Source organism: Carassius gibelio, chromosome B23, assembly GCF_023724105.1.
Source record: "Carassius gibelio isolate Cgi1373 ecotype wild population from Czech Republic chromosome B23, carGib1.2-hapl.c, whole genome shotgun sequence".
NCBI lineage: Eukaryota > Metazoa > Chordata > Actinopteri > Cypriniformes > Cyprinidae > Carassius > Carassius gibelio.
In genome coordinates, this window is record NC_068418.1 from 20,656,088 (window position 1) to 20,681,513 (window position 25,426).

Consider the following 25,426-nt stretch of genomic DNA (forward strand, 5'->3'; position numbering starts at 1 on the left):
CTCTCTTTATTAAAATTTTAAAAACTTGCCTCTTTTAGATTTGCACTTTATTAGCTTCTCTATTCTTTTTGTATTATATTTATTTTCTTTTTATTTATTATACAATTAACAAAAGAAAAAAATACTTATTCTTTTTCTATTCTATCTGTTTTCTTTTTATTATATATATATATATATATATATATATATATATATATATATATATATATATCTGTGTTTATTACAAGTTTATCCCGTCACTTTGTAAACAATAGCCTACTTAGTTAGACGTAAAAAAGATCTATACATATCTAAAACATTTAACCTCTTGCATGAACCATTACGCTCACCTGGGCTTTTGGAAGCGATTTTGATTCACAGCCGAAGCATAGGCTCAGTTTTCGAACTCAATATTTAATAGATTTATTTGACCAATATTTAATAGTTTTCACAATTAACGTTTTTGTTGATAGAGATAAACTTTGCAGTTCGTAATTTAAAACACTCCAAATAAACAAATACCTTTTAATATAATGTACACTTCAAACCAATCCTTTTCTTTTCTTTTCTACATAGTACGTTATTTTAGTGAATGTGCGTTGACTAAGAACTTTCACGCTAGTAAAAAGTTAGCCTGATTGACTACAACTCCCAGAAGCCTTTACTCTAGTCGCCGATATATCCTGAAATTCTATTGGCTTATTGCACTGTCGTTGGCCAATCATGTTTCAGGATACTGCCCTCTTACAAACTGCCACTTCCCAACGGTGAGATGCAAATCTGTCAAACATATCGGCTTGTTTACGGAATAATTTGTGTTCATTTAAAGAGTAAACATCTCTTTTTTTATATTAAAGATCCATTAGCGGAGCTGTACAAAAAAAGCGATGGGATCCGGAGAAAGCACGACCAGGAGAGTTTCTTTCGGCCTAGATGAGGATGACAGGGTGAGGATACTGCGTGGAGTGAAGGTAATTTACATTAATCCAACATCCCATATTTACCACCTACCAATCATACTGTTGTACAATACGGCAATGTCTGTTTTCGTTGGACTTTGTTGCGCGAATCTGCCGTCAAGGTACCCGAATGTCCTTCAGTGAACGGGTCGCGTTTGGGAAAACAGGGGACAACGTTGTTTCAGATGTCTGTCATTTCACAAAAAACATGAATTGTTTCGTCTCTAATTTAGTCCACACATGATTGACGGACGTGCTTTGGTTAACGACATTCGAGTCACGAGGTTTGACAAATCGTTTTGGCACCTTGCTAATCTGTGTCCCTCAAGGTGTGCAGAAGTGTAATTGAAACAAGTGTATATAGTCCTGTCGGGACACTCATTGTGGTAATCTTGTAGTAAGTTACTCTTCTTTAAAGAGAGTTGATTACAGACTGGAGAGATGTTTCTTCGAGTGACACGACGTCTGTAAACAAGTTATTTTTCTTTATTATAGTTTGCATGTTTACAAATATGCAAGGCAGCTCCAGAAGGAACAATTAAGCTTTAACCTTTCTGTGTCATATTTTTTGTTATATCGAGTATGCACTTGCTGTTTCCTAATGGTAGGAAGAATTGTATAAAATATATGAGCGCTCTTAAAACTTTATAAACTTATTGAGGACGTCTGTGTAACTTTTTTTGTCCTTAGCTGTCTGAAGACGTCCTACAGCGCATGAGGAATGCCAGTGCTGATCCAAGACCGCCTGTCAACAATAAAGAAAACCTAGGTGTGATGCATTATTTTCATAAATGTTTGCTTGAGTTGCGATTTAGTGAGATTTAATTCGTAATGCAGGTTAGGGATAATCATTTTAAGTTTTTCTGATCCTGCAGGCGAGCAGACTCGAACATCCAGCACATCTGACCCGCAATCTCCAAAAACACAGCCCAGGACGACTTTTCCTGACACTAAAGAAGAGCTCAGGAAGAGGTACTTTTAGTCCAAATAGTTTTAAATGGCGGTATTCCACTGTGTGGTACAGCTCGGCTCAGCATGGTTTATGTTTTCACTGCAGTTTAGTATTGCTTAAGAGTGGATGGGACTATTCACATGCCATTATAGTTGTGCCACCTCTACTGCTGCGTCTCCTAAAAAAAAAAAAAAACGTTTTCATTCCACGTTGCCCCATCAAGCTCTTGCTGGATCTGCTCCGTAGCTATCAACGAGAGGAACATCTGTACTTCCGCAACAGACAACAAAACTTTTTGGTTAAATAAAGGTGCACTCGTTAAAAACGGTGTCGTTCGATCCTTCGCTGGCTGTGCTGATTTAAATCTAGTGGTTCTTTTGTGTTTGTGTCACAGGTTCAGTGACGATTCTCTCCGGCCAATCTGTGATCAGCAGAGTTTTCACATCACGTTATGGTAACATTACGGTTCAATTGGAACCTCAACCGAGGTGGTACAAAAAAGTACCAGGTACTGTACTCAGTGGAAAACCCCCCAAAAGTGAAGCATACCGAGCCGTACCGTGCAGTAGGGTTGCACGGTGCAAAAGTATCGCGATTCTCGGAAATTAAAAAGTCACTATTCCTAAATGTATTAGTATCGATACTTCAAAGAATGACCGCATTTAAGATTTGTAAGAGATGTATTTCATGTTGGGGTGTGCAACGGACGCTTCCAGTGCCTCCCTATGGACGTCTGTTTTTTTTCCTTTTTTTCAAACACTACAGCGGGAGCAAACGACAGACACCGTGGGCATGGCGCCAGGCCTCGGAGAGGCTATTATTAACAGAAACTAAAGTAAGAGGGAATAAAAGTGTCCACAGGGGGAGAGTGTCCAAAACAAATGGGATCTGGTGTCCTCGTCATGTTGCGGGGTTCGTGTGGGTCTGGCAGTGTTCTGGAAGGAAGGGTACAGGTAAGGGGCGGTGTCTGGCAGCTGCACGTGTCGCCCTCCCTTCGGTCTGGGGCGCGAGCGGTGATGGCTTCTTCTAACGGCTGCATCCTTCTTGCTGGCCGCATCGCTTGACGGGGATCGATGGCCTGACGTCCATGCAGCTGACTCATCACAATATGTTTTTTTTTAGAGTGTTATATGATTAGAATGTTGTCCCGGTTTTAAAAAAAAAAAACAGCAATGATATTTGAAAGTGTATTTTCCCTTTTCAGAAAAAGTATCGAAAAAGTTTAGAAATTCTTGACTTGGTATCGAAACAATAATTTTGTTATCGTGACAACACTACCGTGCAGTGGAAAAGCCCCAAAACTGGGGTCCAGGGATCCTCAGGGGGCTGGAAAGAGTGCTAGGGAGTTTAGAGAAAAAAGAAAAGTGTAAAAATTAATATATAATAAAAAAAATATATATTTTATATATACAAATTATATGAAAATAATAAACTTGTTTTAAAGTAAATACACATGTAATTAGAAATTAAAATGAATCAATAATACATTTAAAATAATTAAATGATATACAAATTAGTTTAGACAAATAAACAAAATCAACAAGATTATAAATAGATAGTAAATAGTGTATATATATAATAAAATAATAAAAAATAATAATAAACTAAAGATTTTCAGAATAATATCCCAAATACTAGAATTATTGTACTAATTTAAATCTAAAATAGGATTTAGGACCGAAAAACTTATTATATATTAGTAACCTATTAAAATCACACAACACCGCGCCATTTTGAGCTGAGTCAACTGATCCAGTCAGTTAGATGCCACCATTATTGTTCCTAATCGCAGATCCACATAACACACCGTTAGTTTTCGCTCTGAAGAGCCATTCTAGCTCTTTCTGAATCACTCGGTGTATTTTCAACGTTTTCAACCAATTCATCTTGCATTTTCCATAAATTATGCTTATATGTATTGCTAAAATATAACATGAATACTTAAACATTGTAGCTCTCACAAGGGAGAAGATCTCAGGACTCATTTTTTCCTGGATGCTGTTCAAGTGTGAATCATACTCTTGAAACAAGCTTAAGAACAAGGAACAAAACACTGACGCTCTCTGGTAGGGTTGAGAACTGCAGTGAGTGAATCATGGGTTGGCAACAGGCTTGTAAATAAAGCTGTGTGTGTGTGTGCTTGTTCAGGTATGAGCAGCAGCAGGCCATTATACAGGAGGAGTTGGCTCGCATCGCACGCAAAGAGAGAGAGGCAGCCCGGCAGGACATCACTCGAGCAGTGCAGAGAGAGCGAGTACAGTCGCGGCAGGAGTCTGAGAAAGCCAAACAGCTGGTGAGACTCTTCTACAAACACTTCAGCACAGCACAATACTTCAGGACAGAGGTTTAAGGACACATGCACTGTTCTCTGAGACTAGCAATGCAAATACTGTACATAATGTTCACTCAAAAGTCAGTAAGATTTAAAAAATAATATATAAATAAAATTAGCAAGCTCTTATTGTTAAATTTGAATAGTATTTCAGCTATAAAAAAAATTTGAGCAGCATTTACTACATAGAGCCATAGTTCACGGAGAAGATCATTTTGCAATTCTTCCTTACATGGAGGTGTTTTAATAGCATATTTTAATTTAAGTAGCAACAGCATTCAATTTTGTATGTTTGATTAATTTGTCAACAATTTCAAATGGTTTGTTTGAATTAATCATATCAAACTAAAACGATAGCTTGTGAAATGGGCCACTCTTGTGTTGTAATAGCGTGGCTAAACACTGTCTCCGCAGAAGGCAGCTTGTAAGTTTACCGTGGATTTGTTTACGAACAAGGCACAATTTGACGCAGGATTTTTTGAAAGATTGGACAGACGATGCTGTGCCAACTATATTGGATATAGTATTTATAAGTGTAACTGTTTTTTGCGTGATCACTATTATATCTGTTAAATAGATTGTTTATGCATTTTTAACTTAAATCAATCTATCTGTAAAGGACGTAGATACAACATACACAAGTGTTAGCCAATCAAAGCAGCGGGCGTTTACTACATCTTCATCTATTTATACGTCTACAAAATGAAGCTTTCTAATGATTGGGCTCAAAAACATTATTTCTAAATTATGATGTTTTTGATGTAAAAATAACATTATAAGTAGACCTCAGAGAGCCGTACAAAATGAAAAAAAACAGAGGCAGTTCATGACCCCTGGTAAAAAACAACAACAACATATGTATGCATAAATAAAAATATTACTAAAATAATTAAACTGAATTTTTAAAATCATTTTAACACACAGCCTTTAGTGGCTTCTTGCTTTCTTAGTTTTATCAAATATTAGTCCGTGTTCCAACAGCCAAACTAGTTGACAATTCCGCAATAAGTAAATATAATTAAAAAAGAAGAAAAAAATGAATAGCTTCTATTCTTATCTCCCTTATTTTCCCAGTTTGAAAGTTTTTCTCTTAAATAAAGTCCCGCAGGGAAGGAACACTCTCCCTGGTCAAGTCCCTGTTGGAGAAACACGCTACTGCTCTCTTGACACGGGTGAAATTGGCTTCTTTGAATTCCAATTCAGTTTTTTCCTTTGTCCCATCTTTCACTTCCTCTCATCCACTTATTCAGGTCCTTTAGGGATCGTGTCCCTTCACTCTTGGGCCCCTGGAGGAGCCACCTTATCTAGTCTATATGAGTTTTACATCATATGTCGTCATCTTGTAGACACTGGAATGAAGGACTGTGTGTGTGATGTTGTACGTGATGGTCTGTGCCCGAGGATCCTGGGGTACGTCTTGTTGGTGTGTCTTATCTGAGCTCTGACATGTTCTGGACACTTAATAGAAAAGCTTCCCCTGGGCTCAAGCTTTGAAGAGTAAACGTGTGTGTCGGTGTGTGTGTGTGTGTGTGTGTGTTGGTGTGGAGGTAGGTTGTGAAGGTAATTATGGCTCCATCCTCCTGTTTAGCCCTGAACATCTCTCTCTCTCTCAACCTCAGTGTCTTATTAGCAGATGTGTGAACATGGCCAGATGTGTCACCACAAGCCTCAGCTGTGATTCTGTGTTTGTGAAGAGTTTAGTATGGATTTTACACCAGTAGAAGATTGTGCTTCACTACCAATTATGTATTTGAAATGTGTTATTTTAGTTTATTTACTTGAAAAATATTAATCAATATGTGAATTGGTTTTTATTTTTATTTATTTTAAGGTTTTAGTAGTTGTTACATGATTGTTTTCCATTTTTATTAGCTTTTCTTTAGCTTTTCTTTTTTTTTTTTTGTTTAAGTAACTTAAGTGTTTCAACTTAATCTTCAAGACCTAATTTCAGTTAGTTGCCAAGATAACACTTATACTGTTATTCACCAATGATAAATTAATTTGATCAAAAGTGTCATAATGTCTAACTTAAATAAATGGTGCTCTTTTGAACATTGTATTCATCAGTAAAATCTTTTAAAATATATTGTGGGTTCCACAAGAATATTGTTTTCAAGAGTGATAATATATATATATATATATATATATATATATATATATATATATATATATATATATATATATATATATATATATATAAATGTTTCTGCAGCAGCAAGTTGAAAGATTTCTGATCATGTGACATCCTTCAATTTGAAAATTGAAAATCACCCTTTTTTTAATCCATTCTACTGAATACACAGTTATATGGTCTGTGTTTTTTTTTATTTATTATTTGAAATGTATTATTTAAGTACAAACCTATATCCCATCAGTGGAGAACCATGGTTTTACCCCCTGTATGTGGATGGTCTGTCATTAATCAGAATGAGCCGTGACATGGCAGCTTCTCTCTGTTCTGCTGGTGCGTTTCCGAGCGCAACATCAAGGTCTGTGCCTCTAAATATTCATGATTATTAATAATGTCCTGATCACTGGAGACCTCTCTTGTTAAACATGAGTCATGGTGAGATATCAGCTCAGACATCTGAGGAGGAATTGATCCTTTGCTATCGGTTTCATGCAAAAGGATGTTAAAATATTGATATGAAAGTGTTATCGTAATAAATATTAGAAGTGTCTTCCAGTTCATGATGACAGCATGAATACACCATGATTTGGTATTTTGACACTGCATCTGCATTTACGGCAGTAGAGTACAGTATTTTCTGTCTTGTTTGTTGCTGTAGTGTTGTATATGATTGATCACCAGGCTTTTAAATGGGGTTTTTACGTGTGTTATTGGTGGAGCTGCATCTGTTCTTCTTGCTTATTGTATAGTGTCTGTATAGTGTATAGATTTGAAGTGGTTTATTTAAGAAGTCACTTTGTAATAGTCTCAGGTTAGGAACAATTGAAGATGAGCCCTGTTTTACACCAAGTAAAACATTTACTTAAAAATTGAAAAATGTATTTCTGTGAAGTGTAAACTGTGAAGCTGTGAAGCTATTCACAGTTGAACTGTAGGAGGTATGTAAGTTAAAAGAAACATTACTAATTAATAAACAAGTCAAATAAAAAAACAATCAAAATGAACCACTTACTAAAAATAATTGAAATGTTCGTTAACATGCATGTCACAATTAACCAACATTTTACGGCAATATTTTCTTGGGGATTATTTTTTCTCCTAATTTTGTTTTTGTTTAATCCAACAAATTTGTTTTGCTCTTGATGTGAATCACTTTAAATGTAATAATTTTCAAATTATAATTATATCGGATCAGTATTCCTAAAAAAAAAAAAAAAGAAAGTTTCCCATTTTTGTTTATATTCAGTTCAGCGTTTATTTGGTTTGAATAGCTTTGCATCTGTCACACGTTTTGTTTGTTTTGCTTTTTTTTGTTTGTTTAACTGATGTGTTTCTCTCAGTGAACACTTTTTGTAATTGTGATTCGTAGTGTCTTATCGTTTAATTTTTTCATATTTTTTCACCTTTAAGGGGCTTTGAATTTGGATTATCATTTGACCTTTTCATTACACTGATTTGTTTTGTTCTCCGTCAGAATACATTTGCAATTTTTTTTTTTTTTTTTTTTTGCTCTTAGTGTGAATTTTCCTTTTTTTAATTTTTTTTTTTTTTTTATAAATGTTGTTCTTTCATTAAATTTCTTTTCTCCTATTATGAAAACCTTAATGCATATTTAGCTTTTTTTTGTTTCCCCTCTCAGTGTGGCTATTTTTGCATTTATAATACTTTAACAATTTTTTAAGTCCATGTGAATATTTATTTCACTACATAAAATAGGACTTGTAGTGCTTTCGTTTCTGTTTTTCCTTTCAACATTTGATAACTCCTTCACATCAAAAATAGCTATTCTCCACAATATTGTCTTCCAGAAAGAGGACGATAGAAATGTATTAAAATGCAGTAATGTGTCACCTCCGCCCCTGCGCTCGCACTCGGACTACAGGAACACTCTTTCTGTGAAATGCACCATTCACTGTCTGTTCATCTCCTTTCTTACTTCCTCCATCCATCTGCCAGGGTCTCTGCGGATGCCCTCCATGAGCTCTCACTGTACATGACGAGCCTTCACAAGATTAATAAAAAATAACATAGAGAGTTTGGGGATAAAGGAAGAGAGAGGGGCGAACTATGGGTAATTTCTTTGCTCTTAAACGCATTAATGCCGTTCACTGGCCTGGTGGCGGGGAGAGGTGATAAGTTGCATTTGCATTTGGCACTCTCTTTCCACAGTTCCATTAAAAAGCTGGTCTCATTAACACCGCTTCACGCTCGCCGCCGAGCTGCCCGCCTGCTCCTCTGGCTCAGTTGTTGCTTATGCATGAGAACTGCTAAAATAATCAGAGTGCATCTATGCCTGGCTTATCTCTCTGTGATAAGGACTCTGATCCTTTTCCAACCTCTCGTATCTGATTTTGCATCAGACGGATGATGTTTTTTAAATCTGCTTTTTTAGCATATGAAGTGACATCATTGCATAAAGCTTCACACTTGTGTCTGAATGGATGCTGTGGGGCTCAATTTCTGTTGTTCGGTCTAACCAGGTTGTACAGTAGTTCAGTTTTACAGTAGATTACTGTATTTTATACATTCTCCTGATGAGTATTTTGGTGTTACACTAGTATTTCTTTGGCATCTTTGAAGATAATTCAGTTCATATAATAAAACATTTTGTAAATTCTGTTGTTAGACACTAGGTGGTGGAATAACTCTTTAACACAATGTTAGTGTTTTAATGTCTGCCAAATCTCAATACAAAGACCAAGAGGTCTTCAGTGCTAATTGGTATTGTAAATGTTTCTGGTACATTATTACAGTATTTAAATTTGTAGTAGTAGTCAATGTTTTTGTTACCACTGTCTATCTTGAAGTGAGAAAATGGAGGAAAATTGAAGCGAGACAGACTTAAAGCTCTCAGGTGTTGATTCTTTTGGTTCGCCTGAGACTCTGTTAACATGAGTAGTTGCGCTAGATTCATAGGATCAGTTTTTGCCATTATTTTTTATTTTTATTTTCTGGTCTGATGTATAAAAATTATATTTAAAATGTATAATACAAGTTTTCTATTTGATTTTTTTAAAAAATATAGTTCATTCCTGTGATGCAAAGCTGAATTTTCAGCACCATTGCTCCAGTCTTCAATGTCAAGTGATTTTTCAGAAATCATTCAAATATGCGGATTTAGTGCTCAAGAAACATTTCTTATTATTAATATTGAAAGCCGTTATGCTGCTTATGTTATACATGCATATTTTTGTGGAAAACTCGATATGCTACCGTTCAGAGGTTTAATAAAAAAAAAAAAAAAACTTGATACTTTCATTCAACAAGGTGAGCGTAAAGGCGTTTATTTATAATGTTAGAAAATATTTATATTTTAATTTACTTATGCTGTTCATTTGAACTTTCCAATCATCCAAGTATCCTGAAAAACATGTATTAAGGTTCCCCTAAAAATATGAAGCAACACAACCGTTTCAACATTGATAGGGAATGTTTATTGCACCAATATGAATATGAAGATTTAGTAAAACTACTGTATTCATCTATGTGCGTTAAATATGAGTTGTGATTTCCGTCGTAAATGAAAGATTTATCCCTTCATCACTCCAGCCTCATAACACACCTCATCACAGACATCAGCATTTCCCCCTCAGCCTCCAACAGAAGATAACAATAAGTTCATTTCGTCGTTTATTTATTTGCCTACTTTCATCTCCCCCCGCAGTGCAGTTTATCAGAGAAGCTCAGTGTGAGTAATCCGGTGCGGCAGGAGAGAGAGAAGAGAGTCGCTCTGGTAGCAGAGTCCTATCAGTAATTGTAATCTCAGGCCTGACATCTTCCTGCATGCAAAGCCATTAAGACTCCCGCGCTTTCTGAGCTCAAGCCAGGCCAGAGCTCAGGTAATTGCCAGCGAGGCCCGCAGCAGGCAGGTGGAGTGGATAGATTTTATCCGGTGCTCCCTGCACTGTTTCTTCCGTTCTAGCGTCGCTGTTGGAGCAGGAGTCTGGGATAAGAGGGAATTAGGTGCAGGATTAGGTCTTGTGTTGTCTCGGTGTTTGTAAGTGTTTACTTATCACTCTGTCGGAAAGGCTTTTTTTTTTTGAGTGTGTCGCAGGTTTTTCTGGTAAGCGTCTTGTGTCAGTTGAGAATGATTATCTTGTTTCCATGTCATTGCCAACCACAAAATGCCAGTGTTTATGCCAAAAGTATAAACCGTTTTTACTTATTTTTTACTTTTTGTGACTTTTATTAATTGACCACAAAGTTATTTGTTAAAACAAATGGAACAAAACAAGGCTCGATACAAACCTGCTTTTCCTAGACTCAACACTGAATATAAAAAAAAAAAACGCTTAGTAAGAAGAGCATTTTTCCAGCGTGCATCAATGAAGTGTTTAAAAAGGGGGAGGAGACCGAAAGAAACTGGGTTTATAGAAGAAAACTTGCTCACGACCAGGTTAGGTTCATAGAGTAAGTTACTACGGTAACTGACTCTGAGTGTAAGTTACCTCTCTTTCAGAAACAGGCTTGACTTACCCTGCTTGCTCGGGTTTAACGAACCTCCCATTCTGAAACAGAAAACCTAGAGTTTCCCTCATTTCAGGCTTAACATACTCAGAGTTTTTACTTAACCTCCTTTGTGAAACAGGCCCCAGAAATGATCTGTCAGTATAATGTACAAATAATGTTTGCTGCATACAAGCCTGAAGAAGAATAGAAAATGTTGTGTGGAAGAGAAACATTTACTGGAATGGATTTGAACCTTAATTTCGTATAATTTTATTTCCACATATGATAACCGTTAACCAACACATCTTATTTTTTTAAGGTTATTTTGAACATTTTAGGAGCATTTTATTTATTTTTTTGTCACTTTTATTGACCTCAGAATTTGAAATAGGAGTTTGTCTGTCCGGACTGTTTTCCATACTTCAGTTTCATAGTGAAATTAAAGGAAGTAATCTGGGATGAGCTGCATTCAAACCTGTTTTTCCTGTATGAGCATCAAGGCTTAACATGTCCGAAACGTGCTTACCACTAGGCCACAACCAGGCTGCCAGGTGGAGTACTAGAAAATTAGTTTGGAAGAGGTTTTTTTTTTTGTCATGTTTATTGACTGCAAAGTTAGACAGGGAATAGGACCGGAATTATTTGAGTAGAGAGGAAAAGGGATTGAAAATGTATTTGAACCTTCATTTCCTATATGAGCACCAAAACAACAACCTTAGAACTTGTAGTTTGTCTGTTCTTATATTGACACCTTTATGAACATCGAAATGTAAAAGCATTATTTGGCAAAAGTCATGTAAGTTTGTATGCATTCAAACTTGTGTTTCCTGTTTGAGCACCAAGGCTCAACAAGTCTGAAGCACGTGCTAGCAGAGAAGTAGAAAATTAGTTTGAGATATAAAGTTTGTTTTTAGACTTTCTTTCACTTTTATTGACTTTAAGATGAGAAAGGATTATTATTATTTGATAATTATGTGAGCGGAGAGAGGAAATAAGATTGTTGCTGGATTTAAACCTTCCATTTCCAATACGAGCCAAAATTGCACCACATGTGATAACCACTAGCCCACATCTCAAGACTTTTTCTTTTTCTTTTCTTTTTTTTTTTTCTCCATACAAGTTCTTTTGAGAATTAACTTTTTTGTTATTTTTATTGACCTCAAAATTTGAAGTGGGGCAGGAAATTATTTTGGGAGAGTGAGGAGATTGAACTGGGACTAAACCTACATGTGTTAACTTGCTAGGCAACAATGTTCCTTGAGCATTTCAAGAACAAAAAAGTACAACTGTGATGGATAAAGGAGAACCGTATCATTTAGGGGCAGGTGACCCCTGAAGGCAGTCAGGATTATGAGTGCTAGCAGTACGTTTTACCTGCCATTCAATAAAGGAAGATGAGCATATTAAATTTTTATACCTCATGAGCACTTGACCGTTCCGGGCTGATTCCTGTGTCTCTCCCTCTGGTGCTGAATGAATCCCGACCCTCTGTCAAATAGTTCCTCTAGATTTGTCTTGTTGCTCCAATCTCTTTTCCCTCATGTCATCAATATCACGTTCGAGACCCTGCTCAAAAATTACATCAGCGCTCTCTGACACGGTGGTCGGATCGGGCTCAGATAAGATGCGAAACGCTGGCAGAGAAATTATTCATGGCAACGGCATTAGAGAAGCAAGTGGCCCTTCCTTCTCCTCCCCAGACGACCGCATCGGCGTGCACTCTGGGTAGTCAGTTTGAATATTAAGTGCTAATTTATTGCGTAGCCGGGAGCTACGTGTTAAATAAACGCAGACGAGTAAATAGACGAGGAAAGCGGGAGGGAAGCTGTGCCCAGATATCAGATGGCAACGCAGCACATCCAACCTAGAGGGGATGACGGAGTATAAACACACACCGCAGGACACAACAGATGCAGAGCGAGTGTGTGTTTGTGCAGGAGACAAATCTGAGAATATGCGACAACTGTTACTCACGGCGAGTTTCAATAACTTAGCCTTGAAATTAAATTAAAGAAGTGAACCAGAATCAGTTTTTCAAATGACACAGGTTAATCAATAGCCGTCTGGTAAGACCGTTATCTGGACGTTTCATACGAGGAGAGCATTTAATTGTGGATTATCATTACCAGAGGTAAAGTTATACATAGAAATGAGCTGATTTAATGATCTTTTCTAATGCGATGTTGGACTGAAACATTTTAATTAACAAAATCTCTTTTTTTGTTATGGAAACACGTATTACTGATACTTTTATGTGTTCCTTGAGAATTGTCAGAGTTAGATGCTGTAATGCAGCGATTCTCAACATTTCTGGCTCCACAGGCCCTGAATGTTCACAAGAGTAGTCAAAGATAGACGTTTATATTTTCTATTCGCTTGTTAAGTCTGACGTCACGTAGCAGCGCTTCCGTGTCCAAACGAACAAACAGTTACCACGAGAAAACAACAAAAGGTGCTAATATAAACTCACAATGTGATAGAATACTAGCGAAAAAGTTATAATCTTAACCTTTAACTCCATACCGAAGTCCCAGATAGCCAGACAATGAAAATATAAAAAAAATATATACAAATTATTTGTGTTTGGGACGCTGTGAGCACGGAGACTGTAGTGTATACCGTAAGTTTGAAAGCGTTTAGCTTACATGATTAATATGAATAAACAGTGCTCATAAACGGCTGCTGAGGTCGTATTCTCAAGTGAAGCGAGTTGAGGCTTGGACCCGGAAGCAGCGCTTCTTACGTCATCACTTAACAACCGAATAGAGCGTTCAAAATGCAGACCTATTGAAATGGGCGTATCGTTTCCAACACCTCTGTACACTAGACCAATCACAACAGACTAGGCCATCTGACCAATCAGAGCAGAGCAGGTTCATGAATCATTTGAGAATCGCTGGAAAATGAGGTGATATTAAATGCATATTTTGAGCAAACGAAAGCGTTTTTTGACCTTGCATGCATGTAATCTTATTGTAAGAGACTCCCAAAACAATATTAGGAACTGTAAAAATGTAAATGTCAATTTAGTAAGCAATATTATTATGATTTACTTTATTATGTTATTTGAAGCTGTAGAGCAACTCCGTTGGAACTACATGCTGAAACTTTAGGTGTGATGGAGAACTGTGATAACACATTATAGCTGACGTAATGTGTTTAGCAGCCTTCAGTTCATCATTCCTCCAGTCTCCTCACTTTTTCTTGATTGTATGGCCTGTCACTTTGCATCTATCCTGGCCTGGATGCTGAGTTACAGCCTAACACACACGCATGCACCATTGTTTACGGTAAACCAACTCCGAGCAGTGCTCATTTCTAGACTTATCAGTGTAATTCATGCTTGCCTGAGTATTATCTGCCTGCTCCAGATCCCAAACAGAGCGTTACATGAGTGCAGCACGCCCATCAGATTGGCTTTGTCACCACAGAGAATTTAAAGAGGATAAATAAAGAAATGACAAGGCGTGTGTGTATTCAGGAGCTGTGTGTGTGTGGCTCTCAACAGGCTCAGAGAGTTCTTTGAGACAAAGTGATGAGTTTGCCGTCATCAGACCAGCAGGGAGCAAACTCTTCATTCTTCAGCTAAGAGTTGTCATAGCCTCTCAAGGAACTTAAAGTGACTCTATTTTAGTCTCAACCTTTGTAGCTTTGTAAATGGCATTTTAGAAATTGGTACCTGCAGATGATTTAAAAAACGAAAACTAAAATGTTAATGTCCAGCACTAAAATCTTACTGAATGAGCAGCATTCAAAAGTAGCTTATTTCTAGCTAAACTTTGTATTTCATATTTCAGAATAGCCTGTATATTCACGCCCGTGACCACAAATAAACTGAAATCTGTTAATGGGCCAATTTATATTAACAGGTAGGCTGTAAAGTGTTTACATAAGTGTTTATTGTTATGAATGCATTTAAGTATGTATTAAACATGGGTTTCTTATCATATCACTGCTATCCTGCTTTAGGACATCACTAAATGCGCATTTTAGACATCTGTAAAATATTATGCAAACAGCACGTCACCTTGACCTGAAATACAACAACCTTAGATTAGTGTAAATATAGATAGAATATAGGTGATGATGTGATTGGCTCAATGAATGTGCAATTAATTTTCATCAGTGGTCAATTTAATATTATTTATTTACCATAACAGTATTTGCAAAGTCTTGTATTGTTTTTTTGTTTTTTTGAAAAATATGTTGTCAGCTTTTATTTTAAAATGAGTGTTTCTGTTTTTTTTTCACTTGCTTGTGATTTCATTTTTTAAATATATATATTTTTTATTCTACTTTTTGTTTGGCTTTAATTTTATTTCAGCTTTAGCTTGCAATTGTAGTACTTCAGCTTTATCTTAATTTTTAAAGCAGTCTTATTTTAATATTTGTTATTTTATTTCAGTTAAGGGAACAGTTTTTTTATTAGTCTTAATTGTAGTTAACAACATAGATTTTAATGAATGCAACAAAGAAGTAAAACAGGAAATGAATGATTAATTAATTTTGAGCTGATTTCTGTTAACGTGCAAAATGAACCTTATTTGTAGGTCTCCTTTGATGCTCAGCTCTTGGTTTTAACTCAGCCTGTCCTTTTGCTTATCGCTGTAGAGCCCTGGCAGTGTTGAGCGCTTGGCTTCAGCAAACAGACCAGATTACCCTCTCCTCCATGTTCATTAAATACGTGTGAAACGCCCTGCTGCTGCTCCTATAATGAGGAGTGAATTCCATACCACATAATACATTTGTTAGCACCCAATTTACAGTTGCAATTAGGATCCCTTGGAGAATTGTGCTTGGCCTTTTACAGTCTCCTTTTCATGTTTGATATATAACTGGTCAAGCACAAAAAGTAGACAGTAGACAGTTTGTTGAAGTTGTCAGAGAAGATTCGGTCCTATTAACAAAATTTTCTATAAAAAACATTGCTTAAAGTCAACATTAAATCAAAACTGACCCCATTTGCTGTCTTGATGTCCTTGGGCATATTGTGCATGATTCATCAGTGCGTGTTTTTCTAAAAGTGTTTTCATTGCCTCAAAATGTCTTTTCTTTTATGGTGATGTAACCAGATGAAATTCATCACCTATAAAATTTGTATTTGGGTTAAGTTAATTTTCGTTTTTTGCCGGAGATTAGTTTTCAGTTTTGGATGAGAAAGTTTTGAAGGGCTAAAACTATTAACTGAATCAGTGATGTTTAAGTAGTTTTCAGCTAAATTCAAATTACAATTTCGTTATTTATGGATGTGAATTGTTTCAAACATGTCTTAATAATGTTGAGGGACCATTTCCAGCATAATGTTTTCTGTAGCTAATTGTTAAGTGATGATTTCCTTCTTACTTCTCTCTCTCATTCTCTCTTTCTCAAGCCTGCCTCCGAACTGGATGCCTGGGTAAGCATGGCCTATTCCACAGTCATTGTTACATTTCTCTCATTCGCTCGTTCGTCCTTCCTATTGCTCCGTGTCTTGTTCCCTCCTTGTTTAAACATGGTGTTTCATACATTAAGCCTGATTGTGAGCATGCAAACCGTATCGGCCGCCGTGGCGGTTTTGGAGCTACCCAGCTAGAAAATTGCATATGATGCTCGTGCTGATGGAGGTGATTTACTACTCGCTCGAGACAGGAGGCAGAGGGAAGGGGTGATTATGTATGCCTGTAATTTGGGGTTGTGCTTTGTTGTGCACTGTTGTCTGGCTGCTACAGTACATGCGCCTCTCTCCCGGTCAGCGCCACGGGGCGTCTCTCCAAAACGGCGCTTGTGCACGTGTGTCTATGTGCAAAATGCACTGTGTGAATGCCGTACCCCGCTGGGCTTAATGTATCTGTGCCTTCGTACAGAGTGGCAAAATGTGGGAAGCTAATTACAGGGGGGATTGCGTGCATGAGTGCGAGCATGTCGCTTCCTTCGTTCCCTTGTCGAATATTGTTTGAATACTTGGTCTTTTTGCAGCTTTGAACTTGTATATCCCTCAATGCTGTGTAAAGTAATCGCCACTATTGCTTTTCAATGGCACAGATGTTTGCATGCTCACAGATAGTCCATATCTTCTCAGATAGTCAATCCCCCAGCTTTGTGCATGCAGAATTGGTGCCAAACGAGCCGATCATGTTCAGTTATTGCACACCTGTTTTGAGTGTCACATGCATGGATGAAATCACCTACAAACTTCTGTACATCGTTATCTTGCGTCCTCACTTTCTCTGTTTACTTTTGGAATCCCTCCGTGTTGTAAATCCTCCTCAATGCTTTAATCGAGGGCTGAAAATCTTACACCAGCTGTCCTCTTCCTAAAGACTCTGGCAGAGTCGGCAGATCGGTTTTAAGAGCTTTTGGTTCATGCTGTTTGAGCGAAGCTGCGTTGTGGAACGTCCTGGGTCCGGCCTCTCTTGAGTATGGTCAACAGTTTTGGACCAGTAGGGACATATGTTGCTGAAAGCATTTGCTAATACGCTGCCCAAAAATCCTGAAAACCTTGACGAATCTTTTGGAAATGCCAACAAATGGTGAAATTCCAAAAATGACAGTTGGACATTCTATGTCCTAAGCTTATAAGCCTTATGGTATAAAAATGTTTTTAAATTTAATATCAAGAGCTAGATCACAGGGCTCGATTCTGGGCAGGAAGTCGTTTTCTGTTTGCAACACATTTATTTTTAAGGAAGTTTATCAATGGTTTCTGGGCTCTAACAATATTTTTTTTCTTGATGGTTGAGTCAGGCCAGTAGTTCTGATTTTTATATTCACTGCCAACTTTTTTTATTGGCTTCACAAAAAGGATGTATTTTTATTTTTATTGGTGTTTCTTTTTATGTATGCATTTATTTATTTTTCTAGAAATAATGAAATGTAAACATTTCATTAAATTATTACAAAACAAATTTGGAATAAGCTGCTTCATTTTTGGAACTGGTCAATATTCAAGATCAATTGAAAGACCTCCCACTGAAAATTTTATTTTTAGCAGTTTTTATTTGCTAGAAGTCTAAAGCACATTACTTTTTTATTATATTTTTTTTTATTTTTTTTTGGTAATAAAGTGTTTATTTACAAAAATAAATTTTGCAACTGCTCTAGAATTGTGTTAGAAAGATGTTCAATTTGAATGACAAAAAACTCTTCATTTACTTAATTCCAGGGGAAACAGCTGGATAAGAAGGAGGCAGAGCTGAAGGCACTAGAGGCTTTCTACAAGGAACAGATCACACAACTAGAGAAGAAGGTTGGTAAACCCAATTTATCTGATATTTTTTTCCAATTCCATGACATTTTTTTAAACATGCTAAATGCTGATAGGTTGAAATAGCTCACAGATACTAAGGCTTTTAGTGGGTAAATGCTCAAATGCCATAGTATGGCTTCTGTGACGTTTCTCGGAAAAGCTTTGAAATGTCTGCTTTTTAAGTTCTCTCTTCCCGTATAATTTTCACAGCCGATCCCTGACATTTTCGAGAAATAAAAGTTATGATGCAGAACATCAAGGAAAGGTATGCGTAAGCAGAAGGCAGCCTCGAGATCAGTGGGTGGTTAAGAACTTGTTTCCACGCTGTTGTCAGTTTTCCGCTTCACGCAAGGCTATAGTTGTTGAAGACGAGACGCCTCTGTTTGTACACAACTCTCGTTACACCATAATATTTGAGGATGAAAGCACCAGTTATCCTCTACTGCTGCGTTCAGTCACTTTCAGAGAGAGATAATGCCCAAACGGGCCATTTTCCACTGCCTTACCTTCAGCCATCTATCCTTTGTAAATGACTGGACAGAGATCATAATGGTTCATACAGCACTGAAGTGGAATTCTGAAGAGCATTGGCTCCATTTGGAAGGGCAGCAACGCCGAGTGCCTTTATCCACTGGGTTCACACCTTGATTGACCCCCATTGGTGTAAAAAAAAAAAAAAAAAATGAATAAAGTTACATTAAATGGAAAGGGCTTGCTCGGCGTGGCGAGGGGCAATGGTGCAGAAAGTGCTTCAGCCAAAGCCTCAAAACCATTCAGCTATTGGCAAATGAAATCCGAGTTGCTTTCCAAGATTTGTGATTTTCCTCAATCCCCCTTCTCCTTCGTTTTCTCTCTTTTGCCCTCCCTCTACCATTTTTTTTTCCTATGCTCACTCTCTCTGAGGTCTTATCAACTGCATGCAGCCGGCAAAAAAGTGAGATTTGCTTCTTTGCCCTCTTTACCAACATGCCGTAGGAAAGCGGCCCAGCATGTAACAGTGGCTGTGTTGTATGGAAGTGGGTGTCCATTAAAAAGGCGGTTTTCGGGTGGTTGTTACCTTATTTCCCAGAATGCAAAGCAGAATTCGAACTACCACTGACAAAGAAACATTATAACTTAGGAGTGTAATAATATCAAATAAATTTAGTTAACTTGGTGGAGTCATCTTATTTCCCAGAATGCAAAGCAATATTTGAAGAATCTCCGAATAAACAATATTGTAACCTGGTTGCTTAGTAACGTCAGATGATTTTTGTTGTATCTTTTAAACAAATTTGACAGTCTATGCTATTTGAGTCCCTTTATTTCCCAGAATGCACAACAATATTTGAAGAACTGCTGCCAAAGAAATATTTAATTTTTATTTGCTTATTTACAGTAGTAAGTGTATTTTTCAGAATGCAAAACAATAAGAGGAAAATGTTATTATGAAACTCTGTGATGTAGTTGTGTAGTAACGTTAAATGAATTTGGTTGACTCCAGTATTCCAAATATTGCCTTTGCCTGTGCTCTAAAACCCCTAACCTGTAAAACAGCACCATATTTTGAAACATTTTTGAAATGTGCAGCACTTCATTTTCCATCCCTTACATTTAAGTAGTCTTAAAAGGATAATTCAGGTATTTGTTATACAGTTTTAGATAATTAGGACCGTTTAAGGATCTGAAGGGACTTTTTTCCCACAGATGCTCCTAAATACATTTTACAATTCACAAACTTTTATTTTTACTCGCAAATATGAGTGAAATGCTCATGCTTTAAATCCCTGTTTGGCCACCTTATTTTCCAGAAATTCACAGCAATACTTGGAGAACTACTTTCAAAAAAACATTAAACCTAGTTGCTAAGAATATTAAATTAATTTGGTTGTCCACAGTAGTTAAGTTATATTGTGCAAAGCATTATTTGAAGAATATCTGATGAATAAACATTGTGGTCTAGTTGTATAATAATATTAAGTGAATTTAATTAACTACAGTGGTTGAGTCACCATAATATTGAAATTTGCTCTGTATTTTGGGAAAGTAAACCAAATATCTTTTTATTTAATTTTTTTTGTAGGACATTTTTTATATACTGGTGTGCATTCTGGGATGAATCTCTCATTAGGAAACATTATAATGTAACAATAATGCATTGAGTCACCATATTTCCCAGAATGCACTGCAATATTTAAAGAATGACTCTCAAGGAAACATTCCATCCTAGTTGCATAGTAACACCAAATGAATTTGGTTGAGTCACCTTATTTCCCAGAACGCAGATATTTGAAACACCTTAGTCAAAGAAACATAGTTACGTAGTAACGTCAGACAAATTTGGTTAAATACAGTGTTTGGAACAAAACGTATCACAAGGCCTTTCCTCCTTTAATATTAATGTGAGGTGTCGTTTTTATATTCTGTGACTGAAGAAAGTCACGTTAGATGCAATATTTGTATTCTCTCTATCAAACGCTGTTTTCAGAACAAGAGAATAACCCAGCCACCTTGACAGCTTTAGAGAGATAATTCCTCTCTATTTGACTCTCTCACTTTGTTCAGCTCCTTTTGCTTTGTTCATATAAGCTGTACTAAGAGGGTTGCTCACTCACTGGCTTGAAGAATTGCCTTTTTGTTTATTCACTTTGGGCCCAGTGATTCGGGGGAAGGAGATGGAGATGAATGTTTTTGGTACATGCTTCATTATGATGCGAAAACAAAGGATTGCAAAGGGAAATATTAACTCTGGGACAGCATCCATGGTGGCTTTGCCGGGCTGATAATTTAACGCTTGTGTCTCTCAAAAGAGGGGATTTGTTCCACGGTGTACAGTTAACGTTGTTCGCACGCAGCAGATTTACACCCCACTGTCTTTCAGACTTGATTCATATTTTATTTTAAGCCGAAGACAGATTTATAATACACTTCCAAGCAGCGTTTTCCATTTGTTCGTTGATATTAAATCTAAGTTACTCATTTCACTGAACTTTAACAGAGTCCTTGTATGGGAAGATGTGATGTGAAAACTGTTCATTTTGAATTAATACAGAGCTTTGTTGCAATTAGAGCACATTATCAGGTAATGCATTCTGGGAAGTGAAGGGAAGTATCGTTCTGTCCATATCATTTTGTCATTTTATCCATTATCTGTCGTTCTGTTTTTCTATCCATTCTTTCATTTATTCTGTCATTCTATCTGTTGTATGATAGTTCTTTATCCACCTTATTTTTCCCATGGAAGCATGCATGGCCATTTTCACTTTAATTTGTCAAGACTTCCAGTCTAATCCACCTCCACTAATTTTTAGCTGTTTGTTGTGCTGTTTTATATTGAAAATTGGTATTTCTTATTGTACTATTTGAATGTATTGCTGTAATTATGAACAGACTGATTTGTAGCACCCAATGGTTTACTGCTATTTGTTATTCTTCTAGTTATTTTCCTATAGTGGCTAATGGAAGTTTTCACAGAAAATAGCTTTCTTCCACACTGCAAAATAAGGGGTTTTGTCTGTCCATCCTTCTATCCATTGTTTTATGTATTACTGTGTCTCTTTATTTGTTCAGTCATTCCTACTCTGTCTACTATTATGCCTGTCTATCATTCTATCTGTCTGTGGTTATTCTGTTTGTCTTTTGTTCTCTCTGTGTGTGGTTTTGTCTATCATTCTGTTTTTCTGACCATCGTCCTGTCTGTCTTTCTGTTGTTCTGTCTAGGCATGGGCCGATTACCGGTTTCAAGGTATACCGCGATTTGAAAATGTCATTGTTTCAAAACCACAATTTTTTTTGTTATACCGTTCCTGCAGTATGCGCTGTTTTCCATGTCTCCTCAATGTCTGAAAGAGTAAGAATCCCTCAGGCTCAGTGCAGTGTAGAGAGTAACACTGACCCCTGCTCCTCCTGTTTGTGCGAGCGTGCAGTCAGTCACGTGTGTGTAGGATCGCCGAACTTAAGGAGCTGCACCTGGAACCTGAGGCACGTATACGCTTCACATTCAACGTTACTTGAATAAGCCGCATCTGCACATCTTTCAAAAGTATATACATCCACAGATGCGTGTGGACGGATGAGTTCGACACATGCGCAGTACCACGAGGTGCGCGCCGTGTTGCCAACTTAGCGACTTTTCTGACCCCTTAGCGACTCCTTACCAAAAAAGCGACTAGCGACAAATCTAGCAACTTTCTTGGACAAACTTTATTTAGTCTCTGAGACTCTCCGGTACGGCCGCATGAGCGCAAGGTCTTGCTTTCCCAGTGCACACACCTCTCTCTCTGCATCTGCTCTTTTCAGCGAGTGCAGAGAGGAGCAGCACTCCTGTTCTGTCATTCTGTCATTTATTCTCGCTGTTACCGCCAGCGCCATGTTGTGGAGACGCTGTGTGTTTTGTTGTGAAAGAGAAGCTATTTTGTTTGGCCGTCCAAAAGAGGCACAACTAGAAATCAGTGGTTAAGTTGTATGTGCAACACTGTTCTGGAACAGTTCAACTCAAATATTTAGATGTATTCAATGCATTTTATGGATGATGAGGGGGACAGTTCTGACTTTGCAAGGACAGTCTGGGCCTTCTGACTCACAGTCTGTAAGTACGTTTACATATTTAAAGGATTTGCCACTGATGATTCAAACGCCGTTTTAGCAGTGTAGAGTAGTGCATGTTGTTTGTCATTTCTCTTATCACAAATGCAGACAAGGTTTTATGTTTATGCAGAGCGATACGCAATGCATAAAAAGACAGTATAAGTCATTATGGTCAGTATTTATGTCCCCACTGGATGTAACAAATCCCTTGTTTGTAATGGGTTTTATTGGTTTTGATTTGTTGCGCCTGGACACATGGTGTCACAGTATGGTAAGGGGCGTAACATTTGTCACACGCTTGAGTTATTCAGCCAATCACAATGTATTGGATAGCTGGTCAATCAAAGCACACCTCGCTTTTCAGAACGATGAGCTTTGTAAAAATCTACTTGTTTCTGAAAGGCGGGGCATAGAAAAGAAATCATAATGTACATTGTGTGGAACATAATGTGTTTTTTGAACCTTAAACCTAGGGATGCACCGATCATGATTTTTCATGGCCGATTCCGATAACGATTTTTTACAAGCAAACTGGCCGATTCCGATACCGATTTCCGTTTTTTTTTTATCTTTTAAGCAACAAACAAGAAAGAAGGAAAGTGTGCATAAACAAGATATTTGGTATTTAATAGACCAAACTTGCTTTTGGCTATTGAAAACAATAACTGTAACCATCTGAAATTAACAGCAGTAACTGCACCATAAGTAGCCTATATTCAATACAAACATAGATGGTATAGACATCAGCATTTAGCTTTTGTTTTTGAATTGGGTTGAAACTACACAGAACTGGCCTTAAATTAAAAGATTAACTGTAACCATGTGAAATTAAAGACAATAACTGCATAGTTCTATATTCCAAAAAACACAATCAACACACATTCAGCATTCAGTATTTTAGTTTGTGCGAATAAAACAAAGATGCAAAGTGTTTCATTCATCCAATTAAAAAAATAAAATATTAGGGTAATGATTTACATCTATATTTTTTTTACTTGAGCCAATGAAAAATAAATAACTTATTGTCTCAAGTAAAAAAATATAGATGTGAATCATTACCCTAAAATGTTTTAATTGGATGAATGAAACACTTTTTGTCAGTGGCTACAGCAGGTGATTTTTAAATCAAATAAAGTCTATGTAATTTTAAGGTATAATAAAATTATTCAACCTAATGCAGAACTGACGTTTATTTCTGGCTTTTCAAACGTGTATGCAAGTTCTAATAAAAAAAAAAAAAATCAGTTTTGTCACAGTTTAGTCCGTTTCGTTTCTCATCCAACACGTAAGAAGTTGATCTGAATATCTCTTCACGGTCTACTCGTGTTCAGGGCTCGGACCAGTAACAGTAAGCTCACGCAGCTTCAGTGCACACAGGAAAGCGACTCTTATTTATGCGCCAGTACACCAACGGCTGATCGCTTCCTGCTATCTGTGCCTCAGACCGGCTCAGACATGTAGCTCTGCATTTCCAGTACTGATCGGCTGCCTGTGTCCTGCGCACAGATTTCGAAATACGTCCACACAAATGACATAGCGAACAATTACAATGTAGTCTGTGCACGTGAGCGCACTTCCGGAAAAATCGGCCGGAAAAAGACAAAAAAACGGCCGATTGCCAATCGCGTATATTAAGCAGAAACTAGCCGGTTCCGATTTATGGCCGGTCAACCGGTGCATCCCTACTTAAACCGCATAAACACATTGCATTACACCAAATACACCAAATAATGCTCTTTTTAGCAAAATCATCTGACACCTTTATGCTTTTTCATTCAAATTTGAATTACAGTCCTGCTGCTCGTTTGCTGCTTCAATTCAAAATCAATTCAAATTCAGAATGAATGGCGCACAGCCCTGATTTACAGTCTAACATTCGCTCTCAGGCAGGCAGTATGGAAGCGGTTAACTAAATTTATGCCACAAAAGTATTCCGTCAGGGCATGAGGGGGTGGTCCGCATTGTGTCAATCTCCGTCGCTGGCTCAGGGCAGTCACAGGCTGTGAGGATTAATGGCGACCCAGTGCTAATTACTGTGCGATCATCATAAATAAACATTCTACATTGGGAGCCCCCCTCCCACCTATACACACACATACACACTGCTATCTCACACGCATTGAGGTTACAGACGAGCTATCTTCTGTCTAATAGCAAATAGGATCAACCCAGTGTGTCAGATGCCCCAGTATTTATATTTACCTCATTACAAGGAAGCGCCGTTTGCCAAAGGGATCAGAAGCTGGCAATAAAAGGCGCACAGAGTGTTTGCAGCCAGGCTTTACTTGCCGTGTGACACAGTCAGACCAAGGGAGTGGGATAATGCAGGCAGTTGGCATGTCTGCTCAGACTGCTGTTACCCCAGCAGGGGGGTTGGAATGGGTTCGGAAGGGGGCTATCTTCATGACAGACCTCTGAGAGGTGTGGCATATCCATCCCGCTTCTCCCGTTTCCCGTCAATGGCAGGTGTGGCTGAAGAAGTCTATCTCGGCAGCGCAGATGAGCCACCGCAGGAATGTTCTCCATGCCGCAAGTGGGGAATGCTTTTATCGCAGCAAACGGTGCATTTTCCCCCCTTCTTTTTGAAGGTAGCACACATAATCGCCTAACATCCATAAATTCTTCCAAAGACGTTGAGTTAGCGCCAGTGAAAGCAAAAGCTGTAAACAGCAGCATTCCGCCACCGTTTTGAATTAGCTCTGGCGCTCTCTAATCCCACTAAATCTTCTCCACTCATGTCTGCGTCCCGCTCTTAGCTGCTTCGCACTCTCTAGACAAGATTTTTTTTATTGCCCCGCTGTTTTAGACCCCCCCCCACTCCGCTCTTTCTCCC

At 37.6% G+C, this 25,426-nt stretch overlaps 1 protein-coding gene across 3 annotated transcripts in view; it reads left to right on the plus strand.

The window, feature by feature from the left end:
- The first annotated feature begins 693 nt into the window (after positions 1-693).
- Positions 694-25,426, plus strand: part of chchd6a (coiled-coil-helix-coiled-coil-helix domain containing 6a) — a 68,349-nt gene continuing 43,616 nt past the window's right edge. The window contains exons 1-7 of one of the 3 annotated variants that reach the window (XM_052593980.1): positions 694-746; positions 837-950; positions 1,629-1,707; positions 1,814-1,910; positions 4,039-4,183; positions 16,174-16,197; positions 17,944-18,027. In XM_052593980.1, coding sequence (XP_052449940.1) covers positions 867-950; positions 1,629-1,707; positions 1,814-1,910; positions 4,039-4,183; positions 16,174-16,197; positions 17,944-18,027 — 513 coding nt within the window. In that variant the 5' untranslated portion in view covers positions 694-746; positions 837-866. Of the gene's footprint in view, positions 951-1,628; positions 1,708-1,813; positions 1,911-4,038; positions 4,184-16,173; positions 16,198-17,943; positions 18,028-25,426 lie in introns of all 3 variants that reach the window. The other 2 variants (XM_052593979.1, XM_052593981.1) reach the window with 2 other exon arrangements.